We start from the raw sequence: 19,914 nt of genomic DNA on the forward strand, positions 1-19,914 counted from the left end.
TTTTAATGAATACAGTTTTGGTTGATCAGCCGCGTGCTTAGGCGTTTTTATTTCGATTTGTTTCGTTGTGTTCGGCTTTGTGTGATTTACACGGTCGTGTACATTTTGTTATAATTATTTTTAATTTTTTATTCATTTTGGTTCTGTTCTGATTGTGCAAACGTGAAATGAAAACATTTTATATATTATTCCCCGGAAACATGCGGCGTGCCGTGTGAATAAATGTGCTTAGTCGGGAAATTATATCCGTGATACAATGTCCGATGGCCGCAGTTGCCGTTGATAACCCCCCGTAATCACCGTATTTAAAACTCCGCCCTTCACTGGGGAATGGGTAATTACAGTCCAGCGCCAAAGATACTTCCAAACCCATTTAGCTTAAAAGTCAATTTCAAATCAGATATTTAGTTAAACAACCAATTTAAGCGAATAGAGTTACAATTTAGGTAAAAACTTTAGACTCTGATTAGACTTTGTGCCCCTGCCATAGCCCGAAGAAATATAACCTTCGACCCAAATTAGTATGCTCCATTAAGTGCATTAATCGATTGACAAAATGATTTACAAGACTATTAGCACCCCACCACAAGATTATTGCAATTCCAATTATGTTTTACCTGCATTTAAATTCCCATCGTTGTGCGTGTGCGATTGTTGTGTCTGCCGCCCTGAGAGATAGTGTGTACATGTATTCTTTACGGATTATGTTCGATATACGTATACTTACCATATATTTTTGCTGGGTACATGTCATAAAGCGTTCTCTGATTATACATATCCGAGTAAAAGGCAAAAGCTACCATTAAAAACGCAACCAAAACCAAAACAAGCAACAAACAACTAAAGTCGTGTCTTGCATGTTGTTTAAACGAAAGTGCATTTAAAAAAGTGAAAGATAAACTTAAAATTCCAAGTCGGTGTTCTCTTTGTATCTATATCTATACGTACATAAATATATAAATATATATATATTGCCATTTAAATGTATCTGCATATTGCGCAACACAACTAACAACCTAAACAGCCAAACCTACTAAAAACCAAAAGATATCGATGAAGTTATGGCCTCAATGTGCTCGCCCTTCCCCTTGTCTCACCACCAGCCTCACGAATAAATTATACAATTAAAGCCAGGACATCTATGCGCTCGCAAATCAAATGCATTTTAATTTACACGATTAAATATGTATGAAATAATTTGATTTATGCACTGGCCATTCGGACAGATGGAAGGATGCCAGGGAGGGATGGCATCAAAAATATGAAGGGGCAAATGGAAACCGCAACGCGTTGATTTCCAGTGGCATAAATTATAAATCGATCCGAATGGAGATTTATGATTCCACGAGCCCTGACATTTTCAGCGGCTCCTGGTCACAGTTCGGTCAATTACTCAAATTGCGCCAACTAATAATGAATGCCCTTCGAAAATTCCCTCTGACGGTTGGGGATTACCGAAGCACCGACAATTGGCAAAGTTTCGCAACATTGCCGTCAAGGATGCGGGCCACCACGTGGTCGTGGCTAACCAAAGGTTACTCCTTCGGCAATTCTTCCCTCCTCTCATCGGGCTGATGGCCATATAGATGGTGGCAAACATGATGACGATGGTGATGATGGCCCGTCATGTCAGCCCGTTGCAACCGAATGCCATTGAGTGGGAGGAGCAGGAGCAGGAGGACGAGGTCGGGTCAGGTCGAAGGCTCCTTTGGCACGACATTAAAATGCACATTGTGGTCCGGGCGTCATCAGCATCAAAGTTAAGAAAAATAAAGTCATTAGCATTTTTCGGCTAACACCACAGCACCATTTTAGCCCCACTCGTCGTAACCTCTCGTCTAATGACTTGCCAGGTTGCAGCCACCACAAAGCCCCCTAAATGACTGGGGCTTTAGAAATATGTGTCAAAAGGAAATGGCCAAAGGCCACCCACTCTCCCTTTCTTCCCAAACGCTTTTCCAGCCAGCCAAAAAACGGATGAAAACATTGCAAGTTTCCGAGGGTGTGAAGCGAACAAGCTTTGATGGTGTTTAATCTCTTGTTCGGGGGCGTGGCCCAAGCTGAAAGTCAGAAATCGGAATCTATGCAGATTATTTGGCCATCTGTGTGCGAACATTGGGGAAACATTGAAATGATAGCAGGGAGAGAATAATGAAGCTTCAGATAATTGATTGAATTTGAAGTTTTGCCTCGTTAAGACACAGACCAAAGTCATTTAGACTGATGTGACCCCAGAAAAAGTGATAAGTTTATTTCTTGAATTAAGAAAGTTCCACTAAATAAGTTCTGGCTCTTATAACTATGAAAAAAAACAATAAAATTAAGCGTTGGATGTTCGGCAACATCATTTACAGAAGCACAACATCATTTTTGAAGCATACTTATTAGCGCAACATATATTAGGGTTCCTCAAAGTACTTCAAATCATATTAACTAAGTTACTTCTAAAAGAAATTGAAAATTTCACTTCTAAACTCCATAAAATTTGATGTAATTCAGCCACCACAAACGCAGTCAACGACTTTCACTTTCAAGGGCAAAGATTAAAAGTTGAGGTGGTGTCGAATCTATTAGCGTTAACCATTGATACTTGGCAAGCACGCCTCGAACCCATTATAAACACACTTTCGCCCAAATTATGGCCCGCTAACACCAGCCGGAGTTCGACAAAGTCATTTGGCAGCGCTGAGCAAAGTGCCTCGTTCACTTATCATCCACTCATTTGTCTCGCCTGGAACACACACACCCTCGAGTCCTGCCAAGGCCAACAAACTTCGTCCTTGAACGGGCTGGCGTTAGTCTACTCTCGTTTCTGGCCCATGTGCATAACCCATTTGTAAGGCAAACAGCGGCAACAAAGTTTGCCAAAAACATTCATTCATCACGGGAGCTCGGTGCTACAAAGGGGTCCGGGTTCGGATCCCGGGGATCCCGGCCAGATCGAGTGCCCCGAAGTCTGGAATCTGGATTGTTGTTACTACAGACGACAACGGCAATTGTTGGCTCATTAGAAACTCATTTAAAAACAATTTGGCACGTTAATGCAAAATAAATCTATAAGCTTGTGCAGCAGGCGAGCGTACGGCTCCAGTACCAGTGTATGTATATACACACATAAGTATCTGTATCTGGTAGAGCGCCTCTGTCACGATTACGCGAAAGCTTAATGCAGATGCGGAGTCTGCTGCAAATGGTGCTTTAAGTTTTTTCGCCCCCCGAAAAGACGGTGGCAAAAGTGTCATTAGTATGCGTCAATGTCAGGGGCTCACATCGCCGTACCGCATCCTGTCTGTCATAAACATGAAATTTGCACAAAACCGCCATTTTTATAAGGTGTCAACGGCAAAAATGCCATGCCACACATATCGCATGTGAGGGTGTGGAAGTGTTTACCTCCCAATCCCCACCGCACATTCAAATGTTGCTGTATTGTGGCATCTGACGTGAAGAGGAAGTGCCTGCATATTGGCTTAAATGCTGCGTGCCGGGAGCCCTTCGCTTTCGAGGGCGGTAAAAGTGGAAATCGCGGGCAGAAATCATCCAGGTCACCAGAGCAAACCCTTGTCCAAGGATTGCTGGGGAGCTCAGTCCCACCCTGCATATCATTAAATCCCCTTTTGGTCACGAATCTGGCGTTTTTTAATGGCTCAAGTCGTTACTGCAGCTGCTGCCAAACTCCCCCGCATTCACGGGATTTTTTACCATTTTTTTCGGTGGCCTGTGGTTTTTTGTTTCTCTGCGGCTGTGTGATGTAACCATTTTCGTTGTTTACCCCGACAAGTTATTAATGACAGTCACCTTAGAGGGGCTTTCACATGCAGATCTGCCGGATGCGGTGAGTCGTTCATCTGCATTTCAAACGGCATCCGCTGAAGGCCACCTTGAGCAGCATCCAACATCCGGTGGTGGGAGGAGCTGGAAATGGGATGAACTGGTCTGGATAGTTGGCGACGTTGGCGACGTTGGCTGAGTGACTGACAATGCGCCAGCATGAAATATCTTTAATTAAAATTTTGTATAAAGATAAATGGGTTTTGATACCTAGTTCAAAGTTTTTATTGCCAGGCATCGGGGATGAATCCGAGATATATGTAGGTACATATACATTCCGCAAGGAGGGCGGAGGGATTGTAAAGTAAATTGGCGCAATGGACAAAGGATCTGAGGGCCCACCGACCAGCAGATTAAAATTCGGTTCGGATTGAGATTAGGTTTCAAGGCGAGCGGCTCAAAGCTGCCCTGGGCCAACAAAGTATTTGATAGCATTTCATTCGGCTTCTTCCTCGGTCTCCGGGCAAATTGAGTGTTGATGGGCGATGAGACAAGTTAATTGCAACAGCCCCAAAGAGAACGATAAGAGTTCTTACTTACTTGCACTTTAAAATCCCCCGAAGCCCAAGCTGAATTTAAGCTGCCACACATTAGGCCATACTTCATCGCCAGCAGAGCTAGTGGAGACTAAACTAAAACACCAAAAAATCGTATTCATAAACGTCATAAAAACAGATGCTATAAATAAAATAAAATATATACAAACAGCTCAAGAAGAAAAGAAAAAAAACAAAACCTTATAAAACTCATAAAACAAATGTATAAACCAAAACTTTCTTTTATCATGCTCTGCTCTTTTTAAACTTTTGACTTAAATTAACTTTTGGCTTTCCTTTCGTCTTACTTACTATTACTTTCCATTGTTGGTCTTGCGTTGAACTTGATTTTCTTGTGTTCTTTGGCGTTAACAACAAAAAACCAACCAAAATTCGTTCCAAATGCGTTTGTAGGACGAGAAGAATCAGCTTCTCATAACGAATCTTTGGCTTTCGTTGGTAAGTCTTAACTAAAACTCGCCATCATAAATCATAAACCTAAACCCCAAGTTAAATACCTACTTATAGCTTAAACCGTATTTTAAATAATGTGTAATCGCTTTAAACCTATCTAATCATAAATCGAACATCAAGGACTCTCTCTGGATCGGTCCAGTAGGAAGTATGTATATTCAATCTGAGGAATGCATATCCTTATAGTTGGTAGTGCTGAGTACTGGCCGCGGTCCAGGGAGAGTCTGTCCTGATTATAATTTAAGCACACACGGCCCCGGCCTGAAGTACCAAGAGTTAATCGAGTTTTCGTTGCTGTTTAAAAGTTTCATCTGAAATCCTGCTGCCCAAAGCTCTGTTGTAAAAAACGCTTCGTGTAACAACTATCTCTGCGACTCTTTCTCCTTTCTCCTCCTGTCTCTCGTTGAGATTGTGTTGGCTTAGTTCGTGTGTGCGTTAAATTATTTAAACATCATCACTTAAATAAGTACCCTTAAATACAAGCTTAAATACCTTTATAAATCGCTTATATAAATACAAACCCACATACCCACCGACACAGCTAAATAAACTTTGATTTCCGCTATTTCCTTTTATTCTCTTTGAATTTATAACTTTTCTACATAGAGATCTACAATGCCATCTAGCTTTTTTTACAGCGAATAACAATTTTTTGACATTTTTATTTAGAACTCAATGCGAGTTAGTTTCGGTTTCTTTTCAACTAAGAGCAACTAAAAATCGAACACATAAATCGAAGAGACCAGAAAACATGACTCTAAACAGAACCCCTAACCCAGCACAAAAAACACGCGACATTTGCATGCCCCGAGATCGCATCGTGTAATAGGGCCCTTCTGTGTTTGTTCGTCCTGCATGCCTTGTTGCATTTACCTTTTTGTGAGATTGTTGCCGAGTGCCTATCATTTGTGTGAGAGAAAAATAAAAAATGGCCTTTATGCACGGACATCAGCCAGCGGAAATAAAATGGGTATATTCCCGCTGCTTTTTTTCGTACTTATACACTCATTTCCGGCATTGCGCCGCGTCAAGTCCTGTCAATTTGCGAAATTAATTAAATTATATATTTAACACGTGGAGTGCACACAGCAAGTCACTCCATCACTGGATGGACCGACCGAATGGAGTCTATAAATTTGAGTAATTTCGCAATTGCAATCAAACACAAACTACACATAAAATGCCGCATCTGGACCAGTGCAAAATGCACTATTTATGATTGATGGCCGCACCGAGCGAGGGCGTTTATAAACTGTCGCCATTCGCCATTTCCCCCAATGGTGTACAAATGTTTGTCAATTTGGCACTCGCAACCGCAGACAAGCTGCTGGAATTCCAAATGCCACTCCTTGCAGCTGTCGATGGTGCCAGTCAACCGATTGTTGTTCTGCTCGACGGCCCAATTATGCCGTCAAATAGCAATTAAAACCGGCAAATGAACGCAGGAGCAGTACGAGACAAAGCGCGACCCGAAAATGCCGAAAAATCGATGACTACGGGTCTCCACCTCATATAGGCACGGAATCGAGTTTCGAGCTTTAAAAATAAAATTTACTGTGGAGGCAGGCCAGAAATATTTTTAAAATAGGTTTTAATACTAGTAACACATTTTAAAAACCTCAAAAAAACCTAAAACAAACATTTAACCGCATTTTTTGTATCCTTTCGAAATGTATTTGGCCAAGCGCAGATTAGATATGTGTAGATCCCAACGTTTAGCCACGCACCGCTAAATGTGTGAGATTCGCGGTAACTATTTCGCAAAATAATTGCCTCACTCGCATCAAATCTGTGTCCTTCCGCCGGCGCACAAAGCGGTGGAATGTTTTTAGGAGCGTGGAGCATTCGGCTCACCTCCAAATGGGATCCCTGGAAACGGGGCATCTGTTTTTACAGCTGTCATAAAAACCGCTCACAATAAAGGATAGGCGGTGGGAAAAGTTTAAACAGCTTTAAAGCAGGCCCGGCACAGATGCAGATACTTTAGTTCCAGGGATAACACTCGTATAATTTAATGCAGCCCGGGTCATGGCATGTAATTAAATTTTTGTGATTTAAAAGGGGGGGTTGTCCCGCCTCCGGGGGCAGGGGCGCAGCTCAAGGGGGGTCGACCAGGACAATTGCTTGCTCTAAAAATGCCACAAATGTGTTAAATTATAAACATAACAGCGGCAACAACAGCAATAGAACGAACACGAGCCCCGCAAAGGCGAAACTAAGTAGAGGGGAAACTTTGCCGCTTTTATGACACGAACATGAACCACTTGTAGGAAAGCCACAAAACGCAACGACCAGGGGGAAATTCAGGACAGAATCGTGGGACAGAGTCGCGTTGCAGGCAACCGCAGAGTGACACAAAGCACTGAGCAACTGTTTGACTACACTGAGAAAAACTCATGTAAAAAAATTTAAGTAATTAGAAATTTTCAACATTACGGTCTTTAAAATGCGTAAATCGTTAAAGAAATATTATTGTCATTTAATCTTAGACAAACTTAGATGTTAAAGGATTCAATATTTCGATATACTTGTAAAGACTAATAAAAATAAGATTAAAAAAAAGTTTAAAAGATTTTTTTTTCATATATTATAATAGATTTGATAAATCTTTAAACTGTTTCTAAAATGTATCTTAAAAAAGCAAAAAGTATCTTAAGCTGTTTTTTAACATATTTAAATTATATTATTATAATTATTGAAGTAAGCTTTTGAAATAGAGTTTTATGAAGAGCTTTAAAATACTTCATCACCTTTTTCTCCCCGTGTACCAACAAACAGGATCAGAAAAGAGCAAACGAGGAACGTTGATAAAACTTGTCTCATATGCGGTTCCGTCGACCCGAAAAGGGGCGGGGGTGGGTGGTTTGACTTAGCCTGAAATTGTTGTCAAGTTGCACATTGTTGTATAATGCAGCCAGCAACTCTGTATCTGTGTGCGTGCCCCGAGTGTGCGTGTGTGCTGGCATGCTTAAGCGCAACAGCTTGCCAATCAGTTAGCAGAGAGAGATGGAGCGCGTTGGCCATCTCTCGGTCTTAGCCTAGTCCTAGTGCGTAATGGTAGTGGTAGTTGGTAGTTGATAGCGTGCATGTGTGTCTGTGCATGTGCTCAGCAGTTGAGTAGATTTCATTTCGGAGTCCTGACTTTCTTTCCTACTTTCTTTTCGTACTCTGCCCTCCCCCCCCCAGAGAATATAACCATAGAAATCTGTTTTCTTTTCCAAACATCACGTCGCATTTTTATTTGAACTTTTAGACGTTTCATTTGATAGTAATACATATATTGAAAAACCAGCATAGACCATTTCAATCAGTATTAAAACTAATAAAACCATGTAAATGCAGGAGTGGAACGACTACAATCTGCGCTGGAACGAGACGGAATATGGCGGGGTCAAGGACCTGCGAATCACGCCCAACAAGCTGTGGAAGCCCGACGTGCTCATGTACAACAGGTAAGTGATCTGTGTCCACTCCGGCCGGACTCGAGATACCCGTAACCGAATAGAAAGGCTATCGCAGCCCCCATGAATCCAAAGAAACCAATCTGAGTATCAGTTTAAAGTGTTTGCGCAATACATAACCAGCCACATAGAGCAGACTAAGTCTAGGCATAGGATCGTATAACTCACAATATATAACCCAATCTCACTGTATTACTTGAACAATGGTAAGTTAGGCTGACCGAAACAAAACCAAAACCACAACCATCCAAGACGAGTCTCAGGATGAAGACCCCAAAGACGTTTATAGTTATCGTTTCGTTTTGCGTTCAGTTCTAGTTCTAGTTAATATTAGCATTTACGAATGTAATTACGTAGCTGAATTGTGCACTTTAGTTGATTTAAACTAGATTACTAGCTAACCATTAGAGCTCCGGGTACTGCTGAATTGGTTTCCCAGTGGAATTACGTCCATTCGGAAGTATTACCATCAACAAGCCCATTGAAGTTAATTGTTTGCCCTCCTCTAGTTTATGATATTGTTTGTACGGTTCGATTTGAGTTGGTTTTGAATTAAAAACGATTATCCCCAGCATATTTGGTATGTTTGCATACACTTTAGTTATGTATGACTTCATATCCATACCCATAATTATATAGCTATTATTATAAACGCATCGTAATCCACTCGCTATTGTTTGTGTGTCTATTTGTAAAAAATTAAAAAAATAACAAATACGAAAATCGAAACAAGCCGCAAGTCAAACATACAATAATGTTTTCGATTCGGCGGCTAAATCGACTTTTCCCACCCGTACATTATGGTGTTTGTGTTTCAATGTTATCCACTTATGATTTGCTTTCAATGTTTACGTTTCGAAAAGTGACTTAACCAAAATAAGGAAAACAATCAAAAAAAAAAAAAGAAAAAACAGAATAATTTACATTTGTTTACTTCAATAAGAGTAGTTTACACGCAGTGGTTGTCTAGTGGGACTGTACATTGTCAGCTTGCCGTTGATGTGGGCCTCACATTGTAATTGGATTCGTAATGCTAACCGAACGTTGTATAAAACAAGAAATGCCTGAGTTATCCAGCATTAACTAAACCAAACATCAAGCCGTAAGGCCGAACTAAAACCAAAGACGAAGTAACCGCAAAACAAGCTAAATAATCGCCCAGACTAAACTCCAAAGAACTAAAACTTTGTTTAACCAGAATATTGCGCAAGTATTTTGTTCGAAACAGCACGGCTCAAATTCCTCGAGGTAAAACAAATGAAATCGAGGACAGCGGTCTGTGGTCTGCTTCCCAGTCAAAGACTCACCTTAAGTCGGGGCCAAGTCAAAGTCCTCTCGCTCCATTTCCGAAAGACAATAACCTCCTCAGAGATTGTTCAACAATATGCTGGTGTAATATTTCTGGTTAGACGTTCAGTACTTGAATTTATTTGGCCGACAACAAACAGTAAAGAAATAATTAAAACTGAAAATGGAAAAATGTTTTTTGTCATTCTCATACGTAGCTTGCAAAAAACAAAACAAGAAACCATCCAGACAATCACGAAAAAGGCAAAATAGATTTTCAAGTATTGTGCATGAGAAATCAAATCCCTCTTACTAAACAAAAGACTAAATAAAACCGCATAAAAATAATACCAATTGCAAAAAAATATATATATTTAACATAAATCCCCCACCTCATCCCACGAATAAAGAAGCTGATCCACCCAAGCCACCCACTAACCAACCCACATTCCATACACATACACACAGAAAACACCTCACAACAAACACGATTAAATTAAATGTATTAACGACATGTTAAACGTATCTAAATAGAGAAACCATCCCATATTAATATAAGCTACAACTAAATACATTCTGCTAAATCGAAACTTAGCTAGGCTAGCTAAGCAAACCCATCAAGTTAATCTTAAACCAATGCACTATCAGATATTTACCACCACAACCGAATATTGAATACTGAATACCCATCTCAACATTAAAAACTAACCAAAACAAGACACAAAATATGCGTAACCAAAAGGAAAATATTATAAACCAAAAACCCTCGGCTGACCGAGAGTATGATGAATCTTCCTTTAAAAGCCCTGAATAGTAATTTAAACTGTCTGCTTTGTATCGATTTATCTGTAAAGAACTCACATACATTTTTCTGTCAACTTTTAGTTGAAAAAAACTTTGCCAACGTTCCGCCAAGAGTATACATTTTCTTGTGGATTAAAAAAGAAACTCTAAAACTTTGTCTGTTCCTAAAAACTCAACTCTTAAAGATGGTAAAGCAAATCAGCTAGCTAAAACTTAAATAAACAGTATACTACAGCAACACTATGTTTTGGAAGAGTCATCTCTACATACTGTATAATCCTAAAAGCACTAATCTAAAAGAACGACAAATTTATTATCGAATCGCATTCACTAAATGTTAGTCTATCTGTCCAACTAGTTAGTCTAGAGGTGTGATTGTGTGTGTGCGGCCAGACCAAACATCAGTGGTAATTATGTCCATGGCCATGCATTCATCATACGCCCCGTGGGCACGGGCGAAAACATTTCAACATCATGGCCAATAACAATTGCGAAGGGAGTACAAATTGGAAATGTTTTTGGGCTTTGGGCTCCTAACGAGTGTTAGATGCCCGTATCCCTAGTCATTCACTCATCGAAGTGCCTTGAATAATTGCCGTTTCATTTCTCATTTCGCAATTTCGCCAATTTCCAATTTCTATTCGCTTTTAAAATGTCCGCTTCAGCGAGTGTGTGTGGATGCGTTGGGGTGTGCCCGAGTGTGTGCAATCACCAAAGTAATCAATTGTTATCGGTGTGTGCTATATATCGTTCATTTTAGCTATTTGTTCACTGTGTTCCCAAACAATAATAAATAATAATAAGCTCATGCTTCTCCGTTCTTGCTCGGTGTCCAGTTATAACCCAACTCTATATACCCAACCCAACCTGCTATTGCTGTTTACTAACCACCCATAACCATATATCTGTGTTTTGCCGTCTAACTACCCAACTATATGCCAATATCTATATCTATATATCAATATATATATTTTACCGTCTGTGTGTGTGCGTGTGCATCGATGTGTTAAGAGAACGGCACCGAGCAATCATTTGCCATGGCCATTAAGTCTGCGTAAGTTAGCCTAAGTATCTGTCTAAGCTCCTAGCCGATTGCATGCATTCAGAACGCGTAGGGTATCCGTAAGATAGCCACACAACCAGAGACACCTAATGAAGCAGCTGTGGCTGCAGATGATGATTGCGGTGCCACTTTGAGCACAGAGAAATCACCTCGAAGGAATAACTCTATTTCTCTAAATTTATATCTCATCCAGCGTTTTTTCGCCTAGCGGAATTTTCGCACAAAAACCTCATACACGGGCAAGAAGCTTTCTATCTCGTGAGCAAAAACTTCATTATGATATTTCCATTTTTTTGCTTAGCTGCACTGCCCGAATGCGATTGCAACGAATCCGTTTTTGGCTGAGCCAAAGAAAAAACCTAGAGTGAGCTAAACAAATCCGTGTCCACCCGGGGGAGCTTAAACATTTTAAGCCATAACTTAAACGTCAAAATGTGTTGCCGCATCCTTTTGGCCATGGCCAGGTGGCGACTAAAAACAACTTAAATGCCACAAATCCCACGAGGCGCAAAAACTGTGAAGTGAAAACTGAAAGCGGGCCAAAAAAAAAAAAGGCCAGGAACATACACGCATTTAGTTTGGCTCCAAACTCGGCTTACAAATGAAGACAAACTACTGCGGAGACTGCCAGCGGGATATAAATGCACCTGGCGGATGGGGCGCAGGTGGTGCATTTGCAGAACTAATTGCAATTTATATTTGCCACTGCAGCCGAGGACCAGCAGTAAGCTTATTTAACCTAATGGGGCGACCGGTCACACACGGTTTACGCTTGATTGACGCACGGGGCATGTTCTCGGGGCCGGACCCCAGGATCCAAATGGAATTTACATGTCACCCGAGAGCCGAGAGCAAACCGAAAAAAAAGGACCCAGAACAATGAATCAAAACACGTACACTGGCCAGGTTTAATTTCCATGGCACGCAGCATCCGGCGTTGATTTCGCAGGAAAAGGCATGGCCAAGACAGAGGCCAAGCAGCAAGGAGCAAATACCGAAAGCCGAGACAAAGGACGAGGCCCACGCGAGAATGGCTGGAAATAAAAATCATATTGATTAGCTGGGTAGCCCGGCATAGTCAGGGGAAATCAGTGGATGGAGTGGCTGGGGCGTGGCCCTTGGAGAAACCTTTCGGCTGTCAACTTTGTTTGCTAATGAACTTGCACAGAGGCCAGGATTCGAGTCCCGGCCAAGGAGCCAAGTCAAACATTTCGCAGGCAGCTGGCAAAGGATTCGACAAGTCCACGTTTCGTGGCCGGGACCATCGCCCTTTGCAGACTTTTACTTCGTTTAATTTATTAATTCTACTGCCTCACATTTGGACCTAATTTGTATGCGTCGCCAGCGCTGCTAATGTGCGGCCATCATTTAGATCAATAGCAAGGCATTCACAGACACGGTTCCGGAAACGAGGATGGGCACGGGACAGGGATACACAAAAGTTCCAGATGGAGATACATGGCTGGAGATTGGCCTCGCCTCATTACGGAGTCTCCTTCGGCGAATCAATCGTGTACATCTCCCCTTCTTGTGTGTCATTCACTTATGCTGATTTCAGCCGCTGATTGCGATGCCGTTCAAAACAACTTAATTGAGATGCCGGACCTTAAACCACCAATGCCAGGCGCTTCGCAGTGAAAAGCTTTCACTGTAATTGCAACATTATCTGTGTTTTTCAAAGCCTCACAAGTCGCCCTGAAGTTGCCAGTAAGCCGCAGCCGAAAGGCCGACCCAAAATGAAACTGACAGCGGTGTCGGCTAAGTCGTGCCCCAAAAACCAACCGTCAATATTAATAAGGCCCGGTAGCAAAGGGGAATTCAGCAGCAAAAACCAAGGCTGTACAATATATACACCGGCGAATATTTCACTTTTCCAAATTAAAATGATTTTAAATGCGGGCAAAGTGATGAAGGTCGGAGCCGAAAGGATTGACGTGCCAATTACGGGCTGAAACTTCGTATGTGTTAAAACATATTGGCCCTATCAGGCTGCTTGGCCAGACTGCCCTCACCTTTTTGCCACATCAATTAACTGAAATGCCGCACAATAGCCACCTGTATATATGTACATGTTGAGCCTGGCCCCCAACCGCAATCTCTTAAGCCCAAGTGGGCCACATCTGTGCTTCGGTTACGGCTTGACCTGCCGCTAATCAGCGCACAAATTCCCCTTAAACGCCACAGCAGTTGCATGTAAGCCTCGTTGCCAGGGGAAACGTGCCCCAACGCCCTCGGAAAGGCCACCCACATCCCACCACATGGACGCCCAACCGCCCCTATCTGTCACCCCGCATTTGGATATCATGAATCCCCATGTCATTGCCTCTTTGCGGTGACCGAAAAATGCAAAACAAAATTGTCCACAAAATGTTTACGCAACATTCTCGGCACTCGAGCTGGAATCAGAGCCGTAATTGCATTTTATTGCAGCATTCGAGGGCAGCAGCAAAGTCAAGAGATACTCATACATAATGCACGCGAATATATATATTCACTGATGGGTTTATATGTACATAGTGTGCTTTGCCCACATTTTTGGAGTAGCTTCCGAGGTTCATTTGCATATGCGCATATTGGTAGGGCCACTGGATGACTGGCTGCAGAGATACAAAGATACATGGCTGCAGAGATATTTGTATCTGGCCAGCCGCAGATTCCCATTGCCATTTTGAGGGTTTAGTCTCGAGTACGAGGCAATGGAAATTCCGCTGGGGTCCCCAAACGCTGGTTGAGATCCACTTTAGTGGGCACTTTAGCATACAGCCCCAAATAATCAAAGTAAACCCCATAGGTTTTAAGTGAACCAATAGAGAACCCATGTAAGTCTGTTCCAAGTAGAGATTGAGAGACCCCAGATTCCAGAACACTTAGCCATTAAGACCACTACACAACCAGAACCACAACCCCTGACACTAAATCCCCCAACGAATCCCCAGAGTAGCTATGTTTCCCGATAAATCCCAGCTCTAGTCATCTAGGGCAGAGTCCGAAAACAAAAAACATTTTTAGTAGCTTATGAAACAAGAAAATGACAAACCAAAGCGCAAGTCACATATAACTAACCGAAGAACTGATCAAATTTCCACCCACTATAACATGAAAGAGAAACCAAAACTGATAACCGATCAATCGAACTGATTAGTCACTTGATAAGCGAATAACAAGCAATCGATCGAGACAATAATCCATTAAAACAAATTGTACAATAATCTAGCGCGGATGAGGGATTCGATGGCACGTATCACACCAACATTGTGGTCAAACATAACGGCAGTTGTCTGTACGTGCCCCCTGGTATCTTCAAGAGCACATGCAAGATAGACATCACGTGGTTCCCATTTGATGACCAACATTGCGAAATGAAATTCGGTAGTTGGACTTACGATGGAAATCAGGTAAAGTGGCAATCGACAAAATACACACAGCAAGAACAAGCAAACAGTAAAAAGAAACAGCAACTAGTTCCAATAGTACAGTGAACGCTGGCTACACTAGGCTACACATCACATAACTCGCATAAATCACACTAACACCCGAACTCGAACACATTTTAAACTCGAGCACGATCACGCTTCTGCCAATCACGAGAGTCACGCACGAGGAACACGCGAGGGAAGTGCAACTTGTCGGGAGTTGACTGTAGCCAAATGAAAAGTATAGAGATCACAGGAAAGTAGGGTTAGGACGGATTTGTAATTTCGTTTATATGCTTTTCAAAACTTCTATCTCTTGCTCTCTCTCTCTGTCCTTCTATCTCTATCCACCCGATCTATCTTCTAGTTTATGATTTGTTCGTTCGCAAACCTCATGTCGAACAATTCTTTGCGTTTTTGCGAATTACAAAACCAAAAGATCGCAGTGTTGTTAACAACACTGAACTGTAAGAGGTCCAGTGTGTCGGCTGAAATATTTAGAGCCCAGGTGAAATCTGGCAAGATGAATATCTCACGCCCACACGCACACGATGAGCTTAGCTCGAATGGCAGCCGCTTTCAACACTGCTTTTCCGCCAGTGTTGGGAGAGTTCGGTTGGCCCTCGTATAAAGTCTCCCAAAATGGAATCATGTGTGGAAACCCTAGAATCTTTCCGCGCAGAGAACTTCTGAAGTTTCAACTATTTTGCATGGTAGCAGGCAAAAACCACGCCCAAAATAAAACAGCAAAAGGCGAATACTTTTGGACGACGTAAAGACTCTTAATGAAAGTCAACAAAAAATTACCTTTACATCTTTTGTAACTTACTCGAAGTGAAGTACGTTTTGAGAACAACTTTAGTTTACAGCGCTTTTATTTCCCACGTATTTTGCACCCACAAGATATTATCAACAAACAATCTCAACAGAAATGAAAAGATACAACTTCTATATTTTGCTCGCTCTCTATCTCTCTTTCGTACACCTCGAACACATGCTATATCTGTACATAAATGTTGTTTCAATGTGGCTTATTGTAAAAACAAAACAAAATTCAACAACAAACTAAAATCTTAAATGTTCTCTTTCTCCAAATAAAATTACGAAAACTCAATGACCAACCTCCAAAAAAAAAAAAAACAAAAATATGTAAAAATCTATTTGCTTATGGCAAATTGATTTCCATTCCTGTGAATACCCATGAAAAAAAAAACAATACAAAATGTCGTTTGAAAATCAGTTGGATTTGGTTTTGAATTCCGAAGATGGAGGGGATCTTTCCGATTTCATAACAAATGGCGAGTGGTACTTGCTTGGTTAGTAAACAAACCTCATTATGCTTATTTCTCTAACTGTTATTTCGTTTGATCGTTGTCATTTGTAAATGTCTTAACCGCATAACCGCAATTGCAAAAGAAAACGCATTTACTTATTGTTTAACACATTGCCTGCGATACCGAAAAATTGCTTCATAGACCCTTATGATTTGCCTAGCTCTTTATTTCCTTAATCTAGTTTTACGATTGAATTGTACATATATTTGCGATCTCGATCGCAAGAGTGATCTGTAAAAATCTTTTGTAAATACATACGTGTGTGTCTTTGTGTCTGTACATGTACCTATGTTTGTGTCTCTGTCTTAAGCCAAAATATCCTTGCCCGAAGCTCACTAATCCACTTTTATCGTTCAGCCATGCCGGGAAAGAAGAATACGATAGTCTACGCCTGCTGCCCAGAACCATATGTCGATATCACCTTTACTATACAAATACGTCGCCGTACATTATATTATTTTTTCAATTTAATCGTGCCCTGTGTGCTGATCTCATCGATGGCCCTCTTGGGCTTCACATTGCCGCCGGACTCGGGCGAGAAGCTGACGCTGGGTGAGTATGCCAACCGAGTGTCCTTGGTCCAGACACAGAACCACCTCACATTCTTTATATGTACCAACCGATCTGAACTGTATTATCCAACTTTCTAAATGAATTTTGTGAGTTTTTCAGCGGTGATTCCCCTGTTCCGAAATTACCAAGTACTAGCCTCTGTATGCATAGATGTCCGAGTTAGTTAGTTAGGCCCGGCAGGTTATCCAGTTCGGTGAGGTCAAGGGTCAAGCAGCAAGGGTAGCGAAATGAGGCTTAGCTGGATTTAACTATCAAAGATAAACCCCGAATCCCCTTAAAATCTACGTATTCAACGCTGCTTCTAACGATAGTCAGTCTATGCATGTTCTCTGTTCAGTTTTTAACTAAAAGTAAATCCAATTCAATAAAAACCAAAATATCAAAGAGTGTTTTCTTTTTGCAACTTTGATTATTCTAGATTTGATTTTTAAAATTAGCTAAATGCAAAACGGAAACACTCGTCTTGTGCTACTAAATAAACTAAAAGTCCCTGCTGTCCCGTGAAAAATTGAAATAAATACCCCCTCTTAAACTCCATGAACCACCCATCCCAATAAAGGAGTCAAATAAAAACCCAAAGCTGATGAGTAAAGTGTGCTAAAGATGTCCTAAGTTTGTGATAAATACTAATGATAAATCTTATTATGTAAACTTGGTCTTTCAGTTTTCCGATGTGTTTTGCGTTCGACTTTGATTTAAATTGCGTTTTATATTTATTGTATCTCTTGTTGCAGGCGTAACTATACTACTATCATTAACAGTATTTCTAAACCTTGTCGCCGAGTCCATGCCGACAACGTCGGACGCTGTTCCCCTTATAGGTACACACACACGCTAATTAAACCGATGTAGCTTAAAGTACGGACCGATCGGTCGAGCTATCGACCACTGCTAACTGTGGCGAACAGAAAGTCGTGCTGTGCTCATGCTGTTTTTAGTTAATCATTAGTTTTGCTACAGTAGTGCAATGAACTGAGAAACGAAAAAAAAAATACAAAAAACAAAAAATTAAAACCAATACCAAGCCACGAATACTAACAAAAGAAACCGATCAGATACGAATACGAAATACCAATTAACTTAGCTCTCAACACTTCTGTAACCGTCTTCTGCCTCACAATCCAAAACCAAAACCCAAACCCGGAAACCCACACACCGGAGCCACTCCGGACACCTCCACACGAATGAGGAATGATCAATAACTCCTAACTCTCCGAATGTTTGCCATAGATCTATCTATAAACTCTCTGTACTCTCTGGACCCTCACTTCGTGTTCAGCCACCGAACAACTGGATGTCGGATAGACTAGCCACACGTACTATATGTTAACCCCGAACACACCACTGCCAACACTGAACCACATCTCAGAACTCCTTTCCAAGTACCATGTAAAGTACTCAACTCGAGCCCGAGGACTCTGCCTCTCTTTTCCTTACTTTTCTCTTGCTTTTCTCTCTAGCCTTAGTTCATGGTCTTGCCAGTCTTTGCTAATAATCTTTACTAACTACTCAGTACCATCTGGTTACCTCGGGGTCCCCGATAGCTTCGACATAATTGGTATTTGACCACACGACAAACACACACGTCACCAGTCCAATCACAGCCACAATCACAATTACTGCCACAGCTACAAGTACAAATACAATTAAGAGAGTTTTTCGTTTCGATTTTGCTGTGTTTGCCCAGAAAAAAGAAAAGAAATTAAGCAGTCCTATATAATTGGTTCCTGAGTTATTTTCGTCGTTTGGTTGTTGCTTCGTTTGTTCGATTGTTTGTTGGATTCGTTTGCTTATCTACGTGTGCCTCTAGCTGATCCCCTTGTTTCGATCGTATCGTTTCGTTGGTCTCTTCAGTTCTTAGCCTGCCACCCCCACCAGTGTTGCAAATATGTTAACCCCAACCGAGTAACCCCGATCATCCTGTAAATAAGCTTGTCCTCAGTGTGCCCTCGCCTCATAATCACACTAGGACGAGTCCTCCTCCCACACACTCCCTCCCTCCGCCTAATCATTCCGACTCTGAAAGCATAGCAGCATTTCAAAAACCGCATCAAAAACGTAGACAGAAATGCAATTAAAGAAAATGTATTTTAAAACTAGCCACAACTGTATATATACACAAATATCTAAAGAGAGAAACTATAAAAAATCCAACAAACCACCTTTTTTCGCTACCAAAAGTAAAGAAGCAGATGGAATAGGAGCAAAACCAAAGCTAAAAAGAAACAGCAAACAAGAAACAAAAACCAACTAACTAACTTACAAAAAGCCCAGCAGCCCAACAGCTGAGTTAACCAGTTTTTCATTTTTTTCGGCTTGGTGGCATTTCCCTGGTCCAGTCAGACAAAAACATCAACGAACCATAAATAGAACAAGAGTGAAAGTGGTGGAAGGATTGTAGTGTGATTGGACTCGAGGGCAGGCAGCCGCAGTTGAGGTCAGTGATTCAGAGGGCCAAGGAAGCGTGCGGAGTGCACTTACACTCACGACCCGCACTGTGGCCGTCAGTCCTTGGAAATCCCAGCGGCCTTCTGCCCCCTTCCTCGGTGGCCAAATCGAATGTCAGTTGCAATAGACCTTGGAGTGCCACCACGTAGAGTCCCCGATTTTGTAAGCCTTTCATGAGTTAGTGAATAGAACGACTCTCGTAGAGGTTTGTATGACGGCTGGAGAGGAGTTTTGATACTTGGCTCGATAGGGAGGAATAGCTAGCTAGGCCCGGGCTCGTCATACTCCTCCGTACCCCCCTGAGCACACGAATCCTGTTGCCGTAGAGGCCTCGCGGTAGGTATAGCTAAACCAATCAGTTTGTATCGCTAGAGCTGTACAAAGAGCCTTTGGGTCAGCCCCCGGCGCTGTCCTCGACACTAAGCATCTATTTTAACCATATGACTATATATATACCTATATTTCGACACCGATCACCCACAATACCGAACACTGTAAATAGACAACACGCCGAACAGACGTAAGTACACCAAGCCACCGAAAGAACCACTGGTCCCCAACAAGAACAACACCACCACCGAACCACCCACGAAAAGAACAACCAGAACTTTTGTCGAACGCCGCCACACGAGCGCATGCCACTCCAAAAATATAAAAAAAGAGGCTATATAGATCCTAAAGCAATCCCAT

The 19,914-nt window shown here is 41.7% G+C and overlaps 1 protein-coding gene across 17 annotated transcripts in view; it reads left to right on the forward strand.

The window, feature by feature from the left end:
- The window catches only part of LOC108032501 (neuronal acetylcholine receptor subunit alpha-7), a 100,180-nt gene that overhangs the window by 69,243 nt on the left and 11,023 nt on the right, over window positions 1-19,914 (forward strand). For 5 of the 17 annotated variants that reach the window (XM_050885666.1, XM_017106319.3, XM_050885667.1 and 2 more), the window contains exons 5-10: window positions 4,782-4,826; window positions 8,184-8,293; window positions 14,671-14,851; window positions 16,110-16,185; window positions 16,561-16,755; window positions 17,511-17,597. In XM_050885666.1, coding sequence (XP_050741623.1) covers window positions 4,782-4,826; window positions 8,184-8,293; window positions 14,671-14,851; window positions 16,110-16,185; window positions 16,561-16,755; window positions 17,511-17,597 — 694 coding nt within the window. Of the gene's footprint in view, window positions 1-3,841; window positions 4,827-8,183; window positions 8,294-14,670; window positions 14,852-16,109; window positions 16,186-16,560; window positions 16,756-17,510; window positions 17,598-19,914 lie in introns of those variants that run through there. The other 12 variants (XM_017106326.3, XM_017106323.3, XM_044094321.2 and 9 more) reach the window with 6 other exon arrangements.

Source organism: Drosophila biarmipes, chromosome 2L, assembly GCF_025231255.1.
Source record: "Drosophila biarmipes strain raj3 chromosome 2L, RU_DBia_V1.1, whole genome shotgun sequence".
NCBI classification, from domain to species: Eukaryota; Metazoa; Arthropoda; class Insecta; order Diptera; family Drosophilidae; genus Drosophila; species Drosophila biarmipes.